The sequence below is a fragment of the Bos indicus genome, chromosome 16, assembly GCF_029378745.1.
Source record: "Bos indicus isolate NIAB-ARS_2022 breed Sahiwal x Tharparkar chromosome 16, NIAB-ARS_B.indTharparkar_mat_pri_1.0, whole genome shotgun sequence".
In the NCBI taxonomy this organism is placed as follows: Eukaryota; Metazoa; Chordata; class Mammalia; order Artiodactyla; family Bovidae; genus Bos; species Bos indicus.
In genome coordinates this window covers 76,010,448-76,031,246 of record NC_091775.1, presented here as the reverse complement: position 1 = coordinate 76,031,246, position 20,799 = coordinate 76,010,448, and the positions used below count along the sequence as shown (strand labels likewise).

The window sequence follows — 20,799 nt, the reverse complement described above, 5'->3', positions numbered from 1 at the left end:
TCAGGGAACTCCAAAGCCTTAGATCGTTGCCTCAAAACAGGAATCTGCTTATCCATGGTGGTGGTTTAGTCACTTCAGTTTTGTCTGACTTTTGCAACCCCATGGACTGTAGCCCTCCAGGCTCCTCCGGCCATGGGATTTCCCAAACAAGAATACTGGAGTGGGTTGCCATTTCCTTCTCAGGGAATCTTCCCAACCCAGGGATCAAACCCGGGTCTCCTGCATTGCAGGCCGATTCTTTATCAACTGAGCCACCAGGGAAGCCCATAGCCACCATTCTATCCTCACTGCAGTGTTCATCCTTGGGGGACGAAGTTCATACGAGCACACACAGCCTCATAAAAAGCCTCCTTCAGAAAGTTCTTTTGGTCTAACCTCAAAATTGTTTCCTGTGCTTCTGAGGCTGTCTTCTGGAGATGGAAAAGAGTCCTGATCCCCAGACCTTAGACAAACTCTTTAATAGCTGAAAGAGACTCTACAGTCATATTTATTCTCTCCATCTTTCAAGCTGAGGACACTGAGTCCCTGGGAAGTCCAGGGTCTAGGTCACCCAGCTGGTTAAAGGGGGGCTGGGACGAGAACACAGGTCTCCTGGCCTGGCCTGAGGCCTGCTGGCAGCGCCGACCGCCACTCAGCTTCCTCCTAATCACCACCCACGGTCACCACCCTCCTGCGTAATGGGATCCTAAGGACTGAGAGCTGGGAGGGGCCGTCAGGAATGAGCGTTGGTGGCATGCGAGGTGTTGCGGCAGGAACTCCCTGCTTGCCGTCTCAGCCCATATCGCATTGACCCCCGTGAGACGAGGTGGTGGGACTTGTCTGAGGCCACCCTGTTGAGAGCGTCAGACCTCAGGCACAATCCTGTTATTGGACACAAATCTTCCATTTCCACCAGGATTCACTGGTGGCTCAGACGGTATAGAGTTTGCCTGCAATGCAGGAGACCCGAGTTCGATCCCTGGGTCAGGAAGATACCCTGGAGAAGGAAATGGCAACCCACTCCAGCATTCTTGCCTGGAAAAATCCCACAGATGGAGGAGCCTGGCGGCGGGAGCTACAGTCCATGGGGTCACAAAGAGTAGGATATGACTGAGGGACTTCACCTCACTTCTTCCATTTCAGAAGGGAAGAAATAGAGGCTGTTAAGGGGGTCATACATCCAGTGTCAGAGCAAACACTGAACCAGAACGCACGTCATCTGATTTCATTACCATTGACTGTTCTCTCGCCACACATTCAACTGCTCCCTTAGAGAGGTCCAAGCTGTCTGTGAGAACTCTGCACTTATCGCTGCTCGCCTCACATGGCCCTCCTGAGTGGCTCTTGGCCCCTCTCCCCGAGCCCGGCCCCTGGTGAGATCCCTGGGGTAGCGACTGGCACGTGGCCTGTGGCTCTCCAAGCGACAGGACTCCGAGCTCTACCACCAATTCCCCACCCTCCGCCCCAATGATGCCCACTGATCCGGGCTCCGCCTGGCATAGAGACCTCCCCGACTCACAGCTCACCTGATTCAAGATAGCCACAGGGCATTAAACCCAAACTCCTCCTATATCTGCTTAGTGTGACAGTTACTGCTGAGCAGCTCTGCTTTGGTGCATACTGACAGGAGCTGGGCAGCAGACCCAGAAGATGAGACTGAAGGAGGGTTATTCAGAAATGAGCTGCAGACGCTCAGTTTAGTCAGAGCTGATGCTCTCAGAGGCAACATCAGATATTGTTTGGAGAGGTCATTATATTCCCCGAAGGCCACTTATCAGCCTCCAGCCCTTTCCTTTGGTCACGTTTTGAATCCAATTTCAAAAAGCATCTCATTTGAGTGAAAGATATGAATCTCTGGACAGAGGAGCCTGGCAGGCTACACTGTCCATAGGGCTGCAAAGAGTCAGGCGGGACTGAAGCGACCGAGCATTTAGCCCAGAGACGTGTCTCAGCATCGTCTCGGTCCCACCGAAGTCTCACTGGTCACTTCTGTTGGCTCTTTCTGCTTTTCCACTTCATGGGGCTCTGAGAACTCAAGAAAGAATTTTTATCCAGAGTTAGCTTGCTCCTCAGCCATACTTAACATCTTCTGAAATATTAATATCATGTCAATGTGGCTCTATTTCAGGGGTCCCCAACCTCTGGGGTCTAATGTCTGATGATCTGAGGTGGAGCTGGTGTTACCACAATAGCAATAAAGTGCATGATAAATGCAATGTCCTTGAATCATCCCGAAACCAACCCCGCCACCTACCCACTGCCGTCTACGGAAAAACTGTCTTCCATGAAATGGGTTCCTGGTGTCAAAAAAGGTGGGGGACCACAGGTCTATTTAATCCCTCTGACCATCCTTTTATGCACCTGCCTACGGGACCATCTATTCACCCATCCTTCTAAATCTGTAGATAATTCTGCAGAAGCATCCAGAATGGTGTTCATCAAATGATGACACGGTGTTACATTTGGGGGTGTTTGGTTTGGGAACTTGTTATTTCCTTTTCTGTGTGTATTATTTGAATTTGTATGGTGCCCATCTACCATTTTAAAGAAATAACTGTTGGTTTTATAAACAAAGAAAAACAGGAAGGAAAGGCAGAGCATTTATAGCCTCCAATCTGATGCTAAAGATTCCTTTGTTAGATTCCAAGCAACTTAAGGAGAGTGACCAAGTTCCATTTATTTTGATGTTTTTCCAGAACGTTGTTCCCAATAAATACATGACCAGCCTTTTTTTTTTTTCTTTTCTTTTTTAGGGTTACAAGTTCCCATCTGGCCCTGTTTATGCCTTGATCATGGGGGCTACATAAAGGCAGGTAAAAAAAAAAAGTGGCTTCAAGAGGATGTGGTATAATTTGCCGACGATTAGCCTCTGATTTGTGTCATCTCTTCTGAGAAGGAATTTTCAAGTTAGAGTTGCAGCCCTACTGCGCTTATGCCATCAGGTTTACCACTGCCTCCCTCCCTCCTCCCTTGTCCCCGATTCAGAATTCACAAACACAAACATGAAGGAGAGAGAGAGAACGCTGGGCGGGTGAACCTGATGACAGACGCCTGGGATCTTTGCAGTGTTTTGAGAATGATGCCCGAGCAGGGAGGCAGCTTGAGAGAGCTCGCTGGTCGTCCAGCACAGCATCCTTATCTAGCCCAAGTCAGTGTCCTCCGCACCAAGACAGAGTCATGGTCCTTTCTGCTTCTTACGGCCTTGATCTTACCATGTGCAGGTCAATGCCAAGACCGCCGCCACTGCTGACCAACTGCTGACCCACTGGCAATGAGTGGAAAAGGAGCCAGCTGTTCCTAAGGTCTAAGCTTTGCTTGCTGCGTCTCCATTGCTTTGGTGAATCCGTCTTCCCCTTCTCTTGTCCTTCACTACGGCTCTCCTTGCATTTGCCTTCGCTCTGCTCCTACATATTCAGGTCGAATAAAACCCCAAGGGAATAACGTTTCACCCAGGCGGGTGGGGAACCCACTCGGTGGTTACCCAGCAAAGGAGAGAGGTCCATTTCTCAGGGCTCCCCATCTCTGCAGGCAGAGCTGCAGCTCCTCAGAGCTGGCCAACTTCTACCCTGCATCCCTCTAAGACTCAGGCCAAGAATTTTTTTTTTTATCTCCTTCTGGGGCCCTATCTTGGGTCTATCTCTCCCAGGACTGAGTCCAGCCTAGAGGCCTGGATTATTTACACCTCTTTGGCTCCCTTGAGCAGCAGACTCTGTGGGCCCGGGGCAGTAAATCTCCCTTCTAATCACACCAAGCTGCTCCGTGCAGTCTGGCCCGTTCTTGCGGGGCTGTTCATCATGTGCTCAGACAGGGTCTGTGACCTGCAGAGAAGCTCCGGGAAGCGCCTGGCCCCAGTGGCTTCTCCCTGACTCCCTGCATAAGCTTCCCCGGGCCTCTGAGCAGCAGGCCCAGGGGTCTCTCTTGTTCTGCAGAAAAGCTTCTGCACAAAGGTCACGGGTTATCTGCGCCTCCTGGGCTCTGGAGAGCAGGGGTGGGTGCCAGCACATACCTGCCTCTCAGACATGATGTACAGGTAGCGCTGGTCGATGGAGAAGGCCATGTCCCGGAGGATGGGGCTCCCATCTTTGAGCACGGAGACCATCTCATATTGGACCCCACCGTGGGGGGGACCATCGGCTCGAATCTGCGAAAGAAACAAGGGCATCCTCAGCATCTGTCCTCGGCAGCCCCTTGTGAATTCCCTGCCTGAGCCTAGAGCAGGTAGTTTATAGAAGATAATCCTCATGTCCGGTCCCCAAGGGCTACCTGAAGCAGACTGGGTTACAGGGAAGACAGAGGTGCTTCTTAGTTCAAACAGCCCAGTTTCCACCAAGAGGAATCCTTTCCCAAGCAGTCTGAGTGTGCTGGTCTGAACCTTCTAACGGTGGGTTTATTTGTGTGTGCATGTATGTCTTTAGGTGTGATCTGAATATCCTTACATGGTTATTCTTGTGTGTGTATGCACATGTTCTCAACACCGTGTGATGAGGGTGTGAGTGTGTGCTTGTGCACACTTGCTTGCGTTTGGGGTAGGAGAATCAACATCTACACACAATGGTTCTGCCTTGAGCAGGTAAGGGAGGATGGTGGGGCCAGCACAGAAACCATCAAAAAACTGAGGATTTAATGATCTCAGAAAGAGCTTTCTGCTCCCGCCACCCCACCACAACAATATCCCCTGAAAGATGTGTGCAAATCCACCAGGTGATTTTGGGGAGCCAGGAATCCCTGAGGACAGAAATCTGGGAGTCAGTCTCAGAGTCCATCCCGGGATAAGAAATCAGGAGGAACCTACAGATCATCGAGTTTGGTGCTTCTCAGGCTCAATGTACATGAGAATAATTTGGGGAGTTTTTAAAACACATGGCTGTATCCATTCATCAGGAACTCTGCGCTTGGGGACCTGGCATCTTCTTTGGGTTTCAAAGCTCCCCGGGGGACGCTAATGAGCAGCCGGGGTTTAAAAGCACCAATGCACCCACGGTTATCAAACCAGCATGCCCGGAGAACCGCCTGGAGGGAGCGGAGAAATTCACTCCTGGGACTACCCCAGTTTCTGATTCAGCGGGAATGAGCCTGAGAAATTTCATTTCTAATAAATTCCCAGCTGATGTGGAGACTACCGGGCTGGGGGTTGGAGAAACATTCCCGTAGTGTAAGCAATACATGAAGTGTCTTGGTAGCTCAGGCAGGACAATGCCGAAGACTGGGGCTCGATCCCTGGGTTGGGAAGATCCCCTGGAGACGAAAATGGCCACCCACTCCAGTATTCTTGCCTGGAAAACCCCAAGGATGGAGGAGCCTGGAGGGCTACAGTCCATGGGGTCACGAAGAGTTGGACATGACTCAGCAACTAACACTCAAGTTCTACATAGAATTTGGAAAGCCAGTGGAGAGAGGCCCCTGAAGACCATCAGTTCATACAGAAACAAGATGACGGGGAGCCCATGGTTTGAACGCACTCGTCCTGCCAGGCTTCCTGTTTCCAACACAGAAGCTGACTGTTGACAAATTTTGCCAACCCGGGCCGTTTCTTCGTTCTCTGTCCATCTAAACACCCTCGTTCAAGCCCACTTCCCCCATAAAGCCTTCTCCAATATCTCTACCACACTGATTGCTCCTCACCCTGAGGGCTTTTTGTCCTGAGATTATAATCAATTGACTTGTTCATTGTATATATATTAGCTAATGCGTATTGACCACCTACTTAAATTGTTCTCTGATTGCCTCACATGTGCGTTAAGTCCACCAACATTTTGAAGGCAGGAATGCTTTCTGTTTCTCTGAGGACCAGCCTCGGAGGACTAGAATGAAACTGGGAACAGAGCTGGTGACGGATAAAAGGGACTGCTTGAGAAATGCTTATTGAAAGGACATGAACTATGACCCAGCTGATAAAGTACCGTGGGCTCTTTCGTGCTAAATCAAAGTTGAGGTCAAAAGACAGTTTTCTCTGGATGATTTTAAGATGAAGTCCCTCCCTCCTATTCACTTTGATTTCTCTCTTGGACTTCTAACCATCTCCCTCCCTCTGCCCATTTCTCCCACCCCACTGAGAGCAAGGACTATGACTTATTCATCACAAGCGCTAAGCGTGGAGCCTGATGCCACAGTAAACATGCTTGTATGGAGGAATGGATGCATTTTCAGTTTTTACTGGCCCAGTAGGGAAGGTCAGGAGCATTTATTTACTGCAGACTTGGGAAAGTTGGATTAGTGCTCCTTTTCACATTTTTCTAGCCTCCTAAGAGTTCGCGTACTTGAGGGGCCTGAGCCGGGGTATGGTCTGCGATTGTTGACTTGGCTGGACTGGCATGGGTAAGAAGCAGACCGCAATCCCACTGTGGGGCGGGGCACAGTGGTTCTGGAGTTCCTAGTGGCAGGACCAGCAGATTCCTGCATGAGGCCCTGTGCCTGGATCCCAGGGGTGCAGCCACTGGAGCAGGGCGAGAGTCGAGGTGCTGTGCTCTCCTTGTCTGCTTCATGGGTGACTTTGGTGGGAGCTCTGGCCTTGAAGATGAGGGGGTGACCTCAGTGGAACCAAAGAAACTCGCTCTCAGCCACTCTTACCCCAGAAACTCCCCTGTAGGGTGGATTCTTCTTTTCCCCTAAACTCCTCTTTCGACCTTTTCCTTCCTAACTAGTGGCTTCCTACTATTCCAAGCTGCTGCCTTGACAACTGTCATTAAAGCCCCTCCTTCCAGGGAGGGGTGAGGGGGCCATTTAGTTCATTCTTGTTGGGTGGAGGAAGACTCAGGGTCGGCAATGATGCGGTGGGGCCGAGGATACTGTCCTCTACCCTGGAGCAAATCTCATGATGGATTCAAGCAGAGGGAAGAACAAGGGTCTCAGTCTGGGAAAATGCCCCACAATGAAAATAGCTCCCCTTAGCTTTCAGAGCAGCATTCTCTCTTAGATGGAGAAATCCAAAATTTCCAAAAGATTCTTCTAGAAACATAGTAGCTTTTAATCACAGAAGTTCTCAGGCGGGACTTCCCTGGTGGCCCCATGGTTAAGAATCTGCCTTGCAACACAGGGGACACGGGTTCAATTCCTGGTCAGGGAACTACCACGGAACAACTAAGCCTTTGCTCCGGAGACCACAAGCCCCAAACTGGAGAGAGTCTTTGAGTCTCAACGAAAGATCCCCGTGATACAATGAAGACCCTGCATGCCACAACTAAGACCAAATGGAGTCAAATAAATACATTAATATTTTTTAAAAAGACTGTTAAAAAAAAAAAAGTTCTCAGGCTACTGCAGGATGTAGGGGGAGATGTGATAGTCATGACTTCTGATTAGCTTAACTTCACTATTCCATATCCATAAAATAGGAGAGTTCAAGCTCCGCTTTCTCCTCTGAAAAGGAAATGTCCCAGGGTCGCTTCCCACCCTCCCTATGACAGCTGCTCCTCTCCAAGGATGTTTTAATTCCCCTCCAGGCACTGGCTCAGCCCCAAGAGCTGCAGAACCATCATCCTACTTCAAGGCTGGCCAGCTCAGGATATCCCCACCTGGGCAGGCTGGTTAACCCTCTGCCAGATAAATCAGCCTCCTCCCCAAGAGGCTGGGCACACACACTCAGAAGGAGGAACACCTCGTCTGGCCCTCCCTCTCTGGGCTCTGGGACTAGATGGTACCCATGGCCATGCTGGAGTGGAATCTTACCAAAGATAACTTACCATCACATACTCTGGTATGTCCCAGTTAGGACTAATCCCAGTCCTTAACTTTTTTTCTGAATACGAAGCCTAAACTTTTTTTTTCCTGTCTACAATCTGAACCTTTCAATAAACCAGTTGAGGCCAGAATCAAACCTACAGAACTCTGAAAACATCAGAGCTGAAACTAAACCAGAACAGAAAATGTTCTTGCTACTGAACCTGAACGGAGCTAGCCTATGTCACTCCCTCTAAATACCCAGAGAGGGGAGCAGTCCTGCCCGAGAAGTCCATACTGTCCGGCTTGAGCTGTGCAGCCCTCCGAGATCCCCATGAGAAGACAGAGATGTAGAAGGGGGACAGGGGGCTGGGGTCCCAGGGATGAGGTGCGGGCGGGACCAGAAGGCTGAAGGCGGGACGGGCCAGCTGGGCAGCAGAGGCCGTTCCCTCCCCTGATTCCTCTCTCTCCCTGCGGGCAGCACGCCGAGTGCAACACCAGGTTACGGGGTTTCTGCTCTGACTGTGTTCTTGCTCTTGTCTGGGCTTGATTTCTGCCTCCTGTTCACTTTCAGGTCAGTTTCCTCACCTCCCCGAGCCTCAGTTTCCCTCTCTGAATAGGCGATCTGCTCCGTGCCTGTCACAGGAGAATCACAGACTTAGGGACACTGCTGGAGCTACGGGGCTTTGGAGCCTGTCTCATCCAAGCCCTTCCACTCGTGGATGCAGGCGGCCAGGGCTGGCCCTGGGGCTCCCACCAGCTCCATCCAGGGTGGTCCAGAGGAAAACACGGCTGATGAAGCCAACAGCCCTGGACTGAGGAGGGACAAGGGTGGCCCTGCTGTAGTTCAAGCCCAGGGGTCCCCGTCTTTCTCTGCCTTGGAAGTTTTCTGTTTCGATGTTGCCCTCCGTCCTCACCAGACACAGGATGGGGGTGGTGGAGACTGCGGCAGAAACCCAGACAAAAGTGGATAGTAAAACGCAGCAGCTTGCGTCTGTCCTGCAGTGTCCAGCGATCAGAGTTCTCTTCAGCTTTGAAGCTTGAGCCCCAGGGCCAGGATCCAATGACCACAAGGACACAGGACACTGAAATAGGCCAGGAATCCAATCCAAGAGAAGGGCGTTATCAGACTGAGCTGCACAGGCCCCAGCCAGGTAATCCAACCAGGCGGAGGAGGAGCGTGGAGTCGGCACAGGCAGGGAGGTGACGCAGGCCAGAGGGGAAAGCTGGTCACTTCAACCTGTCTTTCTAGTTGGGCTCCTCCTCTCCGGGGAGGGCGGGATCGCAGCGGACACGCAGAGTTAGCGGTTGTCATTTTGCTTGGACACCACTCAGAAGGTGGGACAAGATGGACAGTGTCCTACAACGGAGGGCGACAGTCTCCATAGAGACCAGCAAAAGAAAGATCATGTGCCTAAACCATCGCACAAGGAGGCTGAGGCTCGGTCCAGTCAGAATTCCTGCTGAGAGCAGCCCCTGCTGCACAGGGGGAGACCACAGGAGGCCACACCCTCCTTCTCAGGAGGGCTTTGAACACAGGATGGCGTCTTTGGTTCATGGTTAAATGTGGACCTGCCTCAAGGTAGGATGGACTTGGTGGATTTTTCAAAGGGCCCTGTTGGCCTAAAGAATTTAATAATAGCTCCCATTTCTATTGGAGCTTCTTTGGTGGCTTGGCAGTAAAGAATCCACCTGGAATGCAGGAGATGCCGGTTGGATCCCTGGGTCAGGAAGATTCCCTGGGGAAGGAAATAGCAACCCACTCCAGTATTCTTGCCTGGAAAATCCCATGGACAGAGGAGCCTGGTGGGCTACTGTCCATGGGGTCGCAAAGAGTTGGACACGACTTAGCGATTAAACACACAACACACACAACCACTTCTATAGCTTTTATAATGTGCTGACTGCTGTCGAGAGTGCTTAACAAAAATGAACTCATTTAATCCTTACGAGCCACCCCTGAAGGACACATTATTACTGTTCCCATTGTACAGATGGGAAATTGGAGGCGCGGAGAAGGACATCACTTTCTCAAGACCACACAGCTAAAGGGTGGCAGAACTGGGTTACCCACACAGAGTCCAGTTTCTCAGAGTCACTCTGTGACTCTCCTAAGAAATATTAATGGGTGCACACAGCCGTTCACTGCAGCTGAGAACAGAGGAGATGGGTAGATGAGCGTCCAAGCCCTGCCTTTAGCTGCTCTTCCTCTTTCAGACCCCAAGGCCACAGTGGGACAATCATCTGTCTCCTAGAGGTGGCAGTAAGCTCAGAGCCTCATTTGGGAGGACTGCTGGGAGGCTAAAAGTCAGCTGATGAGGGCTGGCTCTGAGGCAGAAGGAGGTGAGCTGAAATCCATGGGAGATTTACTGTCTGGTCTTCCAGGTAGGAGGGGCCTCTTCGAAAGGAGAATGAAATAGTAATCCTATTAGCAGTCACTTGCCTTTAAATCACAGCTAGGTCTGCACAGAAATTAATGACAGCCTCTTTACTTGAATATCCAATTCAAATCAGCATATCCAATTAACTAGCATACCTGCAGGCCCCTCCAAACGCTTTTTCTTATGCATCAACTTCTTCTCTAGTTAGTTCTAAATTATGGAGCTTTTGCTTGGGATCTGACACTCTCATATCACTTTATTAGTAGTAGTAGGGGTACTAGAAGTCATAGTATTTTTTGTAATAGCTGCTGAGGAGCCATAGAACCAGGGATCTTCTTGGGCGTCTCAGTAGGAAGCAGATTGGTTTGAGAGGCAGCACCCCGCAGAGGGAGGCGCCAGTTTGTGTGTCTGCAGGGCTGGGATCTAATCCCAGCTTTCTCATTAATTGGCTGTGTGACTTCAGGCAAGTCGCTTCACTTGTTTGTGTGATAGGTTCCGTGGCTGCCAAATAAGGGTGGTAACTTCTGTCCTCAGAGCTCAAGCAGGATGTTGTGAGAATGAAATGACTTATTGGCCATGAATTTCAGGACTGTCCAATATTCATTCAGGACATGGCCTTCTGGGAGCTAGGCTTCTGTTGAGAGCTGGGGACGGTTTGAGAAAGGGTCCCCTTAGGAAGGCCCAGGAATGGGCAAATGGACAATCCCATCAGACCTCACACACCTGGGCTGCCCCGTGTGACAGAGGTTTGCGGGGGGAAATCCAGGGAGGCTGGCAAGGAGGGGAGGGCTTCCTGGAGGAGCTCATACTGAAACTGAGAAGCAGGAGGGGAAGGAAATGCAAAGTCTTTGGAAACTTTATAAGATGTGACATAAATATAGAAGTGCGATTATTACGTCCAAGCCCAGATTTCTTGGGAACTCGGTTTGTCAGACCTGAGTAAATTTGGAGAGGGTGAGGCTTTTGATACATAGTCACTGAGGGCTCAACAATTGCAGCAGGTCTTACCACCGTGTGTTGAAAATTCCCCTTGGAGGAGGCCTTTATTATTTGATTTTATTTCTGCCTCAGGACTCTGGGCTTGTGTAGTGCATAGTGTGTGTCTCCATGCACGAGTGTGTGTGTGTACACACTGAGTCTGTTAAAGAAGGTCGAGAAGCCTGCTGCTGCTCAGACTGAACTTGGGAGTGAGTTACTGAGCGTGTGTGTTTGCAGCTGTGCATTTAGTGCTTCGAGGGCGAGGATTCGTGCTGAAGTTTATTTTTGTAGAGTTTCATGACCCGAATTATTTATAGATTGAAGTCTCTGGTAGATTCGGTCTCTGAGAGTCTGCCTCCCTCTCTCTGGCACTCACTACACGTGAATCCACAGACGGACACAGAGACACAGCAGCAGCGACCTGCAGGGTGCTGGAAGGGGCTCAGCGCCCCTCTCTCAGCCCCCAGTCTGTGCAAACGGTAGTCACACACAGTCCAGTGGGCTGAGGCTCCTTGGAGGACAACTAGGAGCCTGCCCCTAAACGCTCAGATAACTGCAGAGGACACGGGAGCCCGGAAAACTTGGCCTGTGGGTTGCATGGAGCCAGGAGAGACGAGGAAGCGGGAAACTAAGGATCCTTCCTATCTACGAGCTCGAACAAGGTCACTGAGGTGCACTAAGCTTGAGAACTCCAGTGACTCTCACCCTCGTGTGTGCGCGCACACACACACACACACGTGCACACACACATCCTCCACACACGTGCACGTGGATGCTTCCTGCACTGGTCCCCAGGGAGCTGTCGGTCAATCCTGGGGCTGACACTGGAGACTGACTTTTCCAGGTTCAGTTATTTCTGTTTCTGTGCGTGTTAGGAACCTGCCCCAGATAGTGACCAGGGGGTGGACAGGCTAGCACACAGGCCTCGGGGCTAGAGGCTCCTGGATTTCAGAAGGCCAGGTCAGGGAGGGTTTTCTCCTGGAGAGCAGGGAGGGGGTCCCAAGAGGAACCACTTGCCTCTGGACTTCTGCATCTTTGGACGGGCTGAGAATTCAGGCTTCTGAGGACAGGGGACGTGGTGACTAGGTACTGAGCAGGGGCCTCTGACCTGGGGTTGAGGACGTTAGCTGGGGTTCTCTTCTAAGTCATGACTTCTCTGCTCCTTGTCAGCCAGGGGTGGCTGGCCAAGGCATCACCATCCAACAGCCCACAGAGTGGCGAGGAATCTTCCTGCCCTTCTGGGGTAAGGACCAACTACACTTCACAAGGGCACCAACTCCTGTCTCAGGGCCTGGCCCTGTACTTTTCATGGGAGAGCGACACCGAGGCCCAGAAGTACCAGAATCCAGCATCTTGGGTCTCGCTCTACCAGGGAGGGCTGGCAGGGGCTGGGGAAGGGACAAGAGAAAACCAAGAGAGGTGAGTGACGAGAGGCAGTTTCGAGCGCGGGGCTCTGACCTGAGACCAGCTCTGCCTTTCAGGGATGCTCCAGCTCAAGGCGTGGGCAGGTCAGGAGGCTCCAGGAACAAGCTGAAGCTGCCAGGGGCAGAGGAAGCACTTGATTGTTCTGGGAAACAATAAGATAAACACAGCGAGGGACGGAAGAAGCATTAAGCAGCCTCAGATGAAATCAAATCACGCAGTGGCAAAGCAATAATTCCCTGGGAGCGCACAGAGCTGGGGGGCGGGGAGCACCGAGGGGTAGCAGGAGGAATTCATAAAGAATAATGAGCGTCTCCTGCTAAATTCAGAATCTCTGTTTACCCAAAGCTCTAGCAATGTTGGAGCCTCAGGATCTCCATTCAAGCCATCACACTCAGGTGACTGGCCTGGGGAGGCCCTGGCCGAGTGGGGATACAATCTAACCGCTTAGGCTTTTTGAACTGGGAATGATTTAGAACCAACCTTTAGGTCCATGTTGGGGCAATGCAGGCTTCACCAAGCTCTGAAACAGCAGGCAGGGAAGACGAGGCATATGGACATATGCCCCCCAGGGTTAACTACTACCTTGGAAAATTTCCAGGGGGCACTGGCGGAGAGGGGTGGGGATGGGGCAAAGGAAACTAACACTTCCTGGGGCTGGGTTGTTTCCTGGTGGCTCCGAGGATAAAGCATCTGCCTGCAATGCAGGAGACCCGGGTTGGATCCCTGGGTTGGGAAGATCCCCTGCAGAAGGAAATGGCAACCTACTCCAGTATTCTTGCCTGGAGAATCCCATGGACAGAGAAGCCTGGCGGACTACAGTCCACAGGATTGCAAAGAGTGGGACACGACTGAGCGACTTCACTTTCTTTCTTTCTTTCTTTGAATGGCTTATCTCCCTTTATCAATTAGTTCAACATATTTACAAAACATCTGTTGAGCTTGACAACCAGTGTGCAAAAAAGCTGGAGATACAGACAGTGAACAATCCTGAAAACACTCTGCGGCGGGCCTTCCCATCTTACAGCATTAGAAACAAAGTGTTGAGCTCAGGATCAGGCTGCCAGGAGGGAGTCTAGCAGACCTCCAAGCAGAGGCTGCCTGACTGCAGAGCCTGCACTCAGCCTTTCACTCAGCCATCCCCTGGGGCCTCTGCTTTCCCCAAGTCAAACAGGAGGACAATGCCTGCACTGGGACTAAAAATTACATCTGCAAAGTGCTGGGTGTCCCTGGAGATAAGTCCCGGGGAACAAAATAGATCATATAGCTGTCTCCTCCAGGGTGACAAAGAAGGCCACCTGCAGCTGGAAAAAGAGCAAAACAGGGCGGGTGCTGAAGAGGGTTATTACACTCTTTAATTAACTCATTCTTTTCAATGGCCTAAAATTGCCCCACATTTTATAATCTGGAACAGTAATCTCTTGCTTTCATTAACACGGAGGATGGCATTTCAGGCTGGAAAGATCGGAAGCGAGGTCTAGGCTGTGAGCATGGCTTTCTGACACCAGGCTTGTGCCTGAGTGCAGGAGACTCCCTGAGACTTTAAAAGGAAAAGTCATTTTTTAAAAATGCATGTGGCATGTGTCTACCACGGTGCAGAAAAGGCACAGTAACTGAGAGAAACACATCCACGTCGCTGTATTTCTGTTCCCATTGCTAACGGGCTAGGTCTGAGCCTTTATTGCCTCTTATCTGTGTTACTGCAATAACCTGAGAAATCTCCCTGCCTCCAGCATATTCCTGCTCTAATCTGTTCCACCAAACACTGCCAGATTAATCTTCTTAAAACACTTATTTGATCCTGCCTTTTCTGTATGCAAAATCCTTAAATTTCAGGTGTTTGTAATTTTCTTTCTCTAGCTTATCTTGGCCTCCTATTTTTTTTTTAAATGATGAACACATACTACTTTTGGAAAATGAAATAAAGGAAATCACTGCATGCATCCATGCGCACACACACACACACAAATTACCTCTAATTGTCCCAACTGAATGGAGAAGGAGATGGCAACCCACTCCAGTACTCTTGCCTAGAAAATTCGGTGGATGGAGGAGCCTCGTGGGCTACAGTCCATGGTGTCATTCAGAGGTCTAACTCACATGACCTTCTCACCATTTTCCAATTCAGTTCAGTTGCTCAGTTGTGTCCAGCTCTTTTCGATTCCATGGACTGCAGCACGCCAGGCCTCCCTGTCCATCACCAACTCCTGGAGTTCACTCAAACTCATGTCCATAGAGTCGGTGATGCCATCCAACCATCTCATCCTCTGTCGTCCATTTCTTCTCCCACCTTCAGTCTTTCCCAGCAATTTTTTTCCTCATTGGGTCCCCAGGTTCTTGGTTTTTATACCTCTGCTTAAGAATTCATTTTACTTCCTAGATCCTAATCATCCTTCAAGGCCCAACCCAAACGCCACGTCCTCCATGAAGTCTACACCAGCCCCTCCTTTGAACCCCCACAGTACCTAGCGTGGGGGTTAGGTACCCCCACAAGTACCTAGGCACAGGTACTTATGAACATGTGCAGTTATCTTTCCTGAGGGTGTTGTCAGTCCCTGGGAAGCAGACACTGAGTTCTGTGCAGCACCATATGCCTTATGTACTGGGTACTGCTGTGTACTGAGTAGGACCACAGGAACACATACTGACGGATGGATAGATTCTTGCTGCTGAAACCAGGCAGGAGTGGAACGCAAGTCACAGCCTTTATTTAATCCCTCTTATTGTTAGACAGGGTGTTTCCAGGTGGCTCAGTGGTAAAGAATCTGCCTGCCCATGCAGGAGATGAAGTTCAATCCCTGGGTTGGGAAGGTCCCCTGGAGTAGAAAATGGCAACCCACTCCAGTATTTTTGCCCGGGAAATCCCATGGACAGAGGAGCCTCGTGGGCTACAGTCCATGGGGTCGAAAAGAGTCGGACATGGCTTTTAGTCACTAAACTTTAGTGACTTTAGTCAGTTTAGACTGAGCGACTAAACAACAACAACACATTGTTAGCTATCATGCCAAGGACTTTACACACATCTCATGTAATCCACACAAAGGTCGTCTTATCCCATGTCACAGATGAGAAACTGAGGCACAGAGGTGTGAGTAACTTCCTCAAGGTCACAGAGCTGGCAGGCAGCAGGCCAGAACTCACCTCTCTTGGGCCTCTGTTTTCCCATTTATAGAAAAGACTCGGGAGAGAACGAGGCAATCCTGTCCATATATCCACCCCATCCCCCACGGCCAAGTCTTCTGGAAACTCGCATGCAAACAACTGAGCACTTTAGTGTCTGTTGAAATGAGCTTTTTTGGCTCCCATGGGATTGGTAAGAGCTCTTAGCAGGAGGTGTTGGAGAAGACTCCTGAGAGTCCCTTGGACTGCAAGGAGATGAAACCAGTCCATCCTCTAGGAAATCAGTCCTGAATATTCATTGGAAGGAATGAAGCTGAAGCTCTGATTCTTTGGCCACCTGATGCAAAGAGCCGACTCACTGGAAAAGACCTTGACGCTGGGAAAGATTGAAGGCAGGAGGAGAAGGGGACGACGGAGGATGAGATGGTTGGATGGCATCAGCAGCTCAATGGACATGAGTTTGAGCAAGCTCCAGGAGATGGTGAAGGACGGGGAATCCTGGCGTACTGCAGTCCCTGGGGTCACAGAGTCAGACCCGGCTGAACAGCAACAACTATAAACATTCAAGGTGCTGCTCTGAAGAGAAGCACTAAGCTGGAGCTCTGCTGATGCAGCGACAGATGGAGCGTGAGGGTTAGGGTCACGAAGATGGGGTCAGAGTTGAAGTCTGAGGAACAGGGTCCGAGAAGGGAAGGGCGGTGAGGACAGAAAGCCTCCACCGCCTGAAATCCGGGCGGCCGGGGCAGCTCAGGGCTGCCCTGTGGGCTCTGCTGTGTCTGGCTTCCTGGCGGAGCACAAGGGCAGAGCAGGCAGCTGAGGAAGAGTCTGTCTGAATAGCTGTCGTCATCACACCTTTCCCATCTCCCCTCCCAGGAGAGGGACTTTAATAATGAGCTGCTTCATGACAACAGACCCCTAATTAATTCCTTGCTGTTCTTCGGGGGCCAGATCATTCTAATCAAGGTGGGCTGGGGGTGGGGTGGGGTGGGGTGATGAGCAAGGACCGTCTCGTTTGCTCGATCCGCCATGGACTCTAGCCGCCTACCCGGGCCTCGCTGCTCAGAGACCCTTCCTGGTCACCAGTTTCTCTTGGGCTGGACACGTGCTTCTCCTCAATGCCTGCCCCCTCCTGAGCTGACACCCCACAGCTGCCAGGCGCAGCACCAGCACGCAGCCCCCACTGGGGCCTGGGTGCCACACTGCCCGCCACAGGTGCCAGGGGCTCACGGAGGGGGCTGGTGAAGGCGGGAAGAGGGCTCGGCCTTGTGCACTGCAAACCTTGTACCACCTTTTCTATGAACAGAACATCCCATGGGCTCCAGGGTCAGCCAGGTGCAGCCACTGCCCATTGCTTCCGGCTTCCCATCCTCCTGACCCCTGAGAGGGTCCCACTGCCCGGAAGGCTATGGGCCCCTGGACTCTGGGCAGCCACATGCCACGGCACCCAGCGGGTGGCTGTCTCTCTGCAGCCTATGGGATTCTTCCCATGAGGATGTGAGCAGAGGACAGGGGTCAAGAAGGCAGGGGGCTGTCCTGGGGATACTCTGAAACAAAACATAAAACTCCCCCTCAAGGCAGGTCACACTTGAAAAGAAAGAAAGTGAAGTCGTTCAGTCGTGTCCAACTCTTTGCGACCCCAGCTTCTCCGCCCATGGGATTTCCCATGCAAGAGTACTGGAGTGGGTTGCTATGGCCTTCTCCACACACTTGGAGATGACGGGAATTAGAGTGCCCGGGTCTCGTCTCTGTGAGGAGGGCAGCCTCTTCAGAGGGGTTTGCTGTTTCTCTTCAGAGGGGTTTGCTGTTTCCTCTCTGACACGTCACGCTTCCCTCCTGACAGGTGTAGACTGTCCAGTCAGGGCTGATGTCTTAACTGGCTGGGGGGGAGGCCACACAGGGGACCCTCAGTCAAGGGAGTTAATTTTCACTTTCTTCCTCTGCAAAAATGGTAAAAAAAAAAAAAAATACAGCCAGCATGACAAGGCTATGGTGAGGACAAATTAGATAAGGAATCTGGAAACAACCAGGACTCTGGAAAGGGCTGCACGGAGGTGAAGACTTTCTGACTGATTTACTCCTGATCCACAGACTTGGGAGGGACCAGACTGAGGAGGAAAACTGGGCCGGGAGGGACCTCTTCAGGGGCCCAAGGCTCCCCGCCCCCCAACTCTCAGCCCTTTCCCAGGGGAACAGCTGGGGAAGGAGGCGGGGGCGGGCAGCGAGGGCAGGTGCGGCGGGCGCCCTTTGTGGGGCGGGAGGTTGCTGCTTGCTTTTGAAAACGACCTCTGAGCGCGGAGGGGTGGTTTTGCCAGGGTCTCCCCAGGACCTGTGCTGGGGATGCTGAGGGCAGAAGCTGCTGGGCCCCCAAAGGATGGCTGCATTCCACTGCAGACTCTTTCTGCTGTGTGAGAAAGAGGCAAGTGAGGGGGAGGCCCCGGCTTTTCCCCACAGAGAGAAGGCCGCTCGGGGCAACCCTCCCCACTTCTAATCTGCTCCTTAAAAGAAAGAACTAGAAGGAGCTGCAGCTTGGCTTTTGTGTAAAGTACTAAGGCGACCCCCCTCCGTGCCCCTCCCACCCCCCACCCCCCCAAATCCTATTTTTTTTCCTCTTAAAAGAGCGCTCCACCTCTCCAGGGACCGGAATCATTAACTGAACAGCACTTTGCCTCTCATGGCTTTTGACAATTTGGCAGTGAGCTGGAAAGTACCAGAGAAACCGCGGGAAAAAAAAGCAGAGCAGGAGAGGGTGGGCCAAAGGAGTGTGTCCCGAAGACCAGCCTGGCGTGAGCCCAGCCCGGCCGACCCCGCGATGCTCGGGATGGATCTGCCTCTCTCAACCCGCCCAGCCTGGGCGTCTGCCCTTCTCTCCGCCGTCACCCGGAGGCTGCCTGGGGCTGGCTGACATCCAGTCTAGACAAGGGCTGCCTCCGGGCGAATCAGGAAGGGATGCCCCTCACTCCACCTGACACCTGAACCTCACCAGGACTTGCAGAGGACGGTCCCCTGAGGGCAGAAGTCTGGAGAGAGACCACGGGGCTGCGCAGGAAAGCATGGGTCTTCCCTACAAGGAGAGACGGGCCTTCCTTTGCTGAAAGGCCAAGTCCTGGGCATCTCCAAAGAGGAAAGCAAACGGGAGAGACAGGAGGAGGGTCATGGATTTCCCAGTCAAGTGGTGATAAACATAAAGCTGAGAGGCAGAACTTAGGTTGGATAGCTGCAGAGCTGCTCTGGACCATCCCAGTCATTAGGGAGTGATGGCTTTGAGGGGATTTCTCAGAGGGGGACCACGGGTCCCCGCCACCCTGGCGAGCCTCCTCGCCTTGCTCAGGCCTCCTCTCCTCATGCTAGGAAGGTCGCCTTCGTCAGAAACCCTGGAATGCAGTGCAGCTGCCACTAACTGAGCACATACCATGTGCTGCATGAGGCGACAGCTGCCTTATTCCAAGTACCCACTTTAATCCCCCAAGCCCACTTTACTGATGAAGACATGGGCCTCAGAGAGGTCAGGTTAGCTTTAGGTCACATAGCCAGTAGGTGGTAGAGAGAGACAGGACCCGGGTCAGTTTGATTATATAGTCTTTTACTAAGCTGCGTGCCTCCCCAGTGATGCTGGGAAAGATTGAAGACAGAAGGAGAAGGGGTTATGGTTGGATGGCATCATCGACTCTACAGAGATGAATCTGAGCAAACTCCAGGAGATAGTGAAGGACAGAGGAGCCTGGGGTGCTGCAGCTCATGGGGCCACAAAGAGTCAGACATGGTGACTGAACAACAATGCCTCCCCAAAACGCATTCACCCTTGTCTTATAAAGGATGTTAACATCTTACTATCGATCATTTTAAGGCTCTTATTCTGCTGTCTGAGCCCCAACAGAAGTGCCCACAAAAACGATAAATTCCCAGAAGCTGAAGCTATCGAGTTCATTTTATTCAACTTTCAACAGAGTGCCACGCACAAAGAGGGTGATTAAAACATTGCATTCTGTCCTTGAATTAAGTTAGAGCTCCAGAAAGCCACAAACGTGGGCCTCTAGAGCTCAACCAGCAAGTTTCACTTTCCTCAAAGGCCTTATCCACTTGCCTCTTTTTGTTGGTTACTCCATGAGAGCAGTTCACTGCATGATGACTGCTACGAGGGTGTCACAGCCCCGACGCTTCAGTGGAAGGCAAGGTAAGAAATGGCCACATACAAGATGCTTCTGATTGTGATGCCAAACTTGTTCCTGGTTTTCTGTATAAGGGCTCACACGGCGAACTACTTACAGAATGTAATGTCTGGAAATTGTCTCTCCTGAAAAATAAAAGTCTCTTCTATTGGAGATTAAAAGTTTCTAGTTCAGCCCATTTCCCTTTTTGATGTGGCTGCCAGGATACTCAGGGCAAATTTGAGGCTGGGTGCTGGTGTCTGTTTTGGCTTTATTCATGGCCTATTTATTTTTGCTCCTCTCACGACTTGGGCTTTCTAGTCCAGGGATGGTTTTCGTTATAAATGTCTGCCAGTCTTTTATGTCACCTAATTCTGTATTTGGGAAGAAGTGGGCTACTACATATGAATGCATATAAATAATCATTTTCAAGGACTCACACACTGCGCACTGCACAGGCTTGCACTGTGTTGTTTGATGTCCTGGTGCTTTGTCAGGTCTTTGCACAATGTGCTCAGATCCTCTGTGGACAGGAGCTGGCCAGGAGGTGTTTCTGGGCTATTTCCAGGATGGTTTTAGTGTATGTGAGAGGGAAGAAGTGAGGAGATTATCGCTCATAACTTAGAGCCAGAGTCAATTTCCATTCTGTTGGGCTAATGAAAATCCACTCAATGATGGGTTTGGCCCCTAATACTGCTCCCTCAGATCAGTTCAGTTCAGTCACTCAGTCGTGTCCACCTCTTTGCGACCCCATGGATGGCAGCACGCCAGGCTTCCCTGTCCATCACCAACTCCTGGAGCTCACTCAAAGTCAGGCTCCATAGCTATTTGTAAAACGGAAGAATGAATGAATAACTTAATGAATGAATGTCTCTCTGAGCCAGGAGCTTCTTCTCCTAGGAGAGGAGGCAAGGACTGGCAGGAAGCCCTATCTTCAGGCCACAGAAGGGACTCCAGATCACTAGGACCCCAAAGGAGCCATGCTCTTCATTGCAGCCTCGTCCTCCTGCCGGGATGAGTCTGCTCATCACCTGCACTGTGGGTGGCAAAATGGGTCTGTGTGCCGGGCGCTAGAAGAAGGAGAGTGGGGAGAGGAGAAGAAGGAAGGCGGGGGAGGC

General features: G+C 51.4%; 1 protein-coding gene across 5 annotated transcripts in view; it reads right to left on the bottom strand.

The window, feature by feature from the left end:
• The window catches only part of PLXNA2 (plexin A2), a 234,109-nt gene that overhangs the window by 123,832 nt on the left and 89,478 nt on the right, over positions 1 to 20,799 (bottom strand). For 3 of the 5 annotated variants that reach the window (XM_070768670.1, XM_070768668.1, XM_070768667.1), the window contains one exon: positions 3,986 to 4,120. The exons of 1 other annotated variant lie outside the window; for it this stretch is intronic. In XM_070768670.1, the coding sequence (XP_070624771.1) occupies positions 3,986 to 4,120 (135 nt within the window). Of the gene's footprint in view, positions 1 to 2,636; positions 3,384 to 3,985; positions 4,121 to 20,799 lie in introns of those variants that run through there. One more of the 5 variants, XM_070768671.1, reaches the window with a different exon arrangement.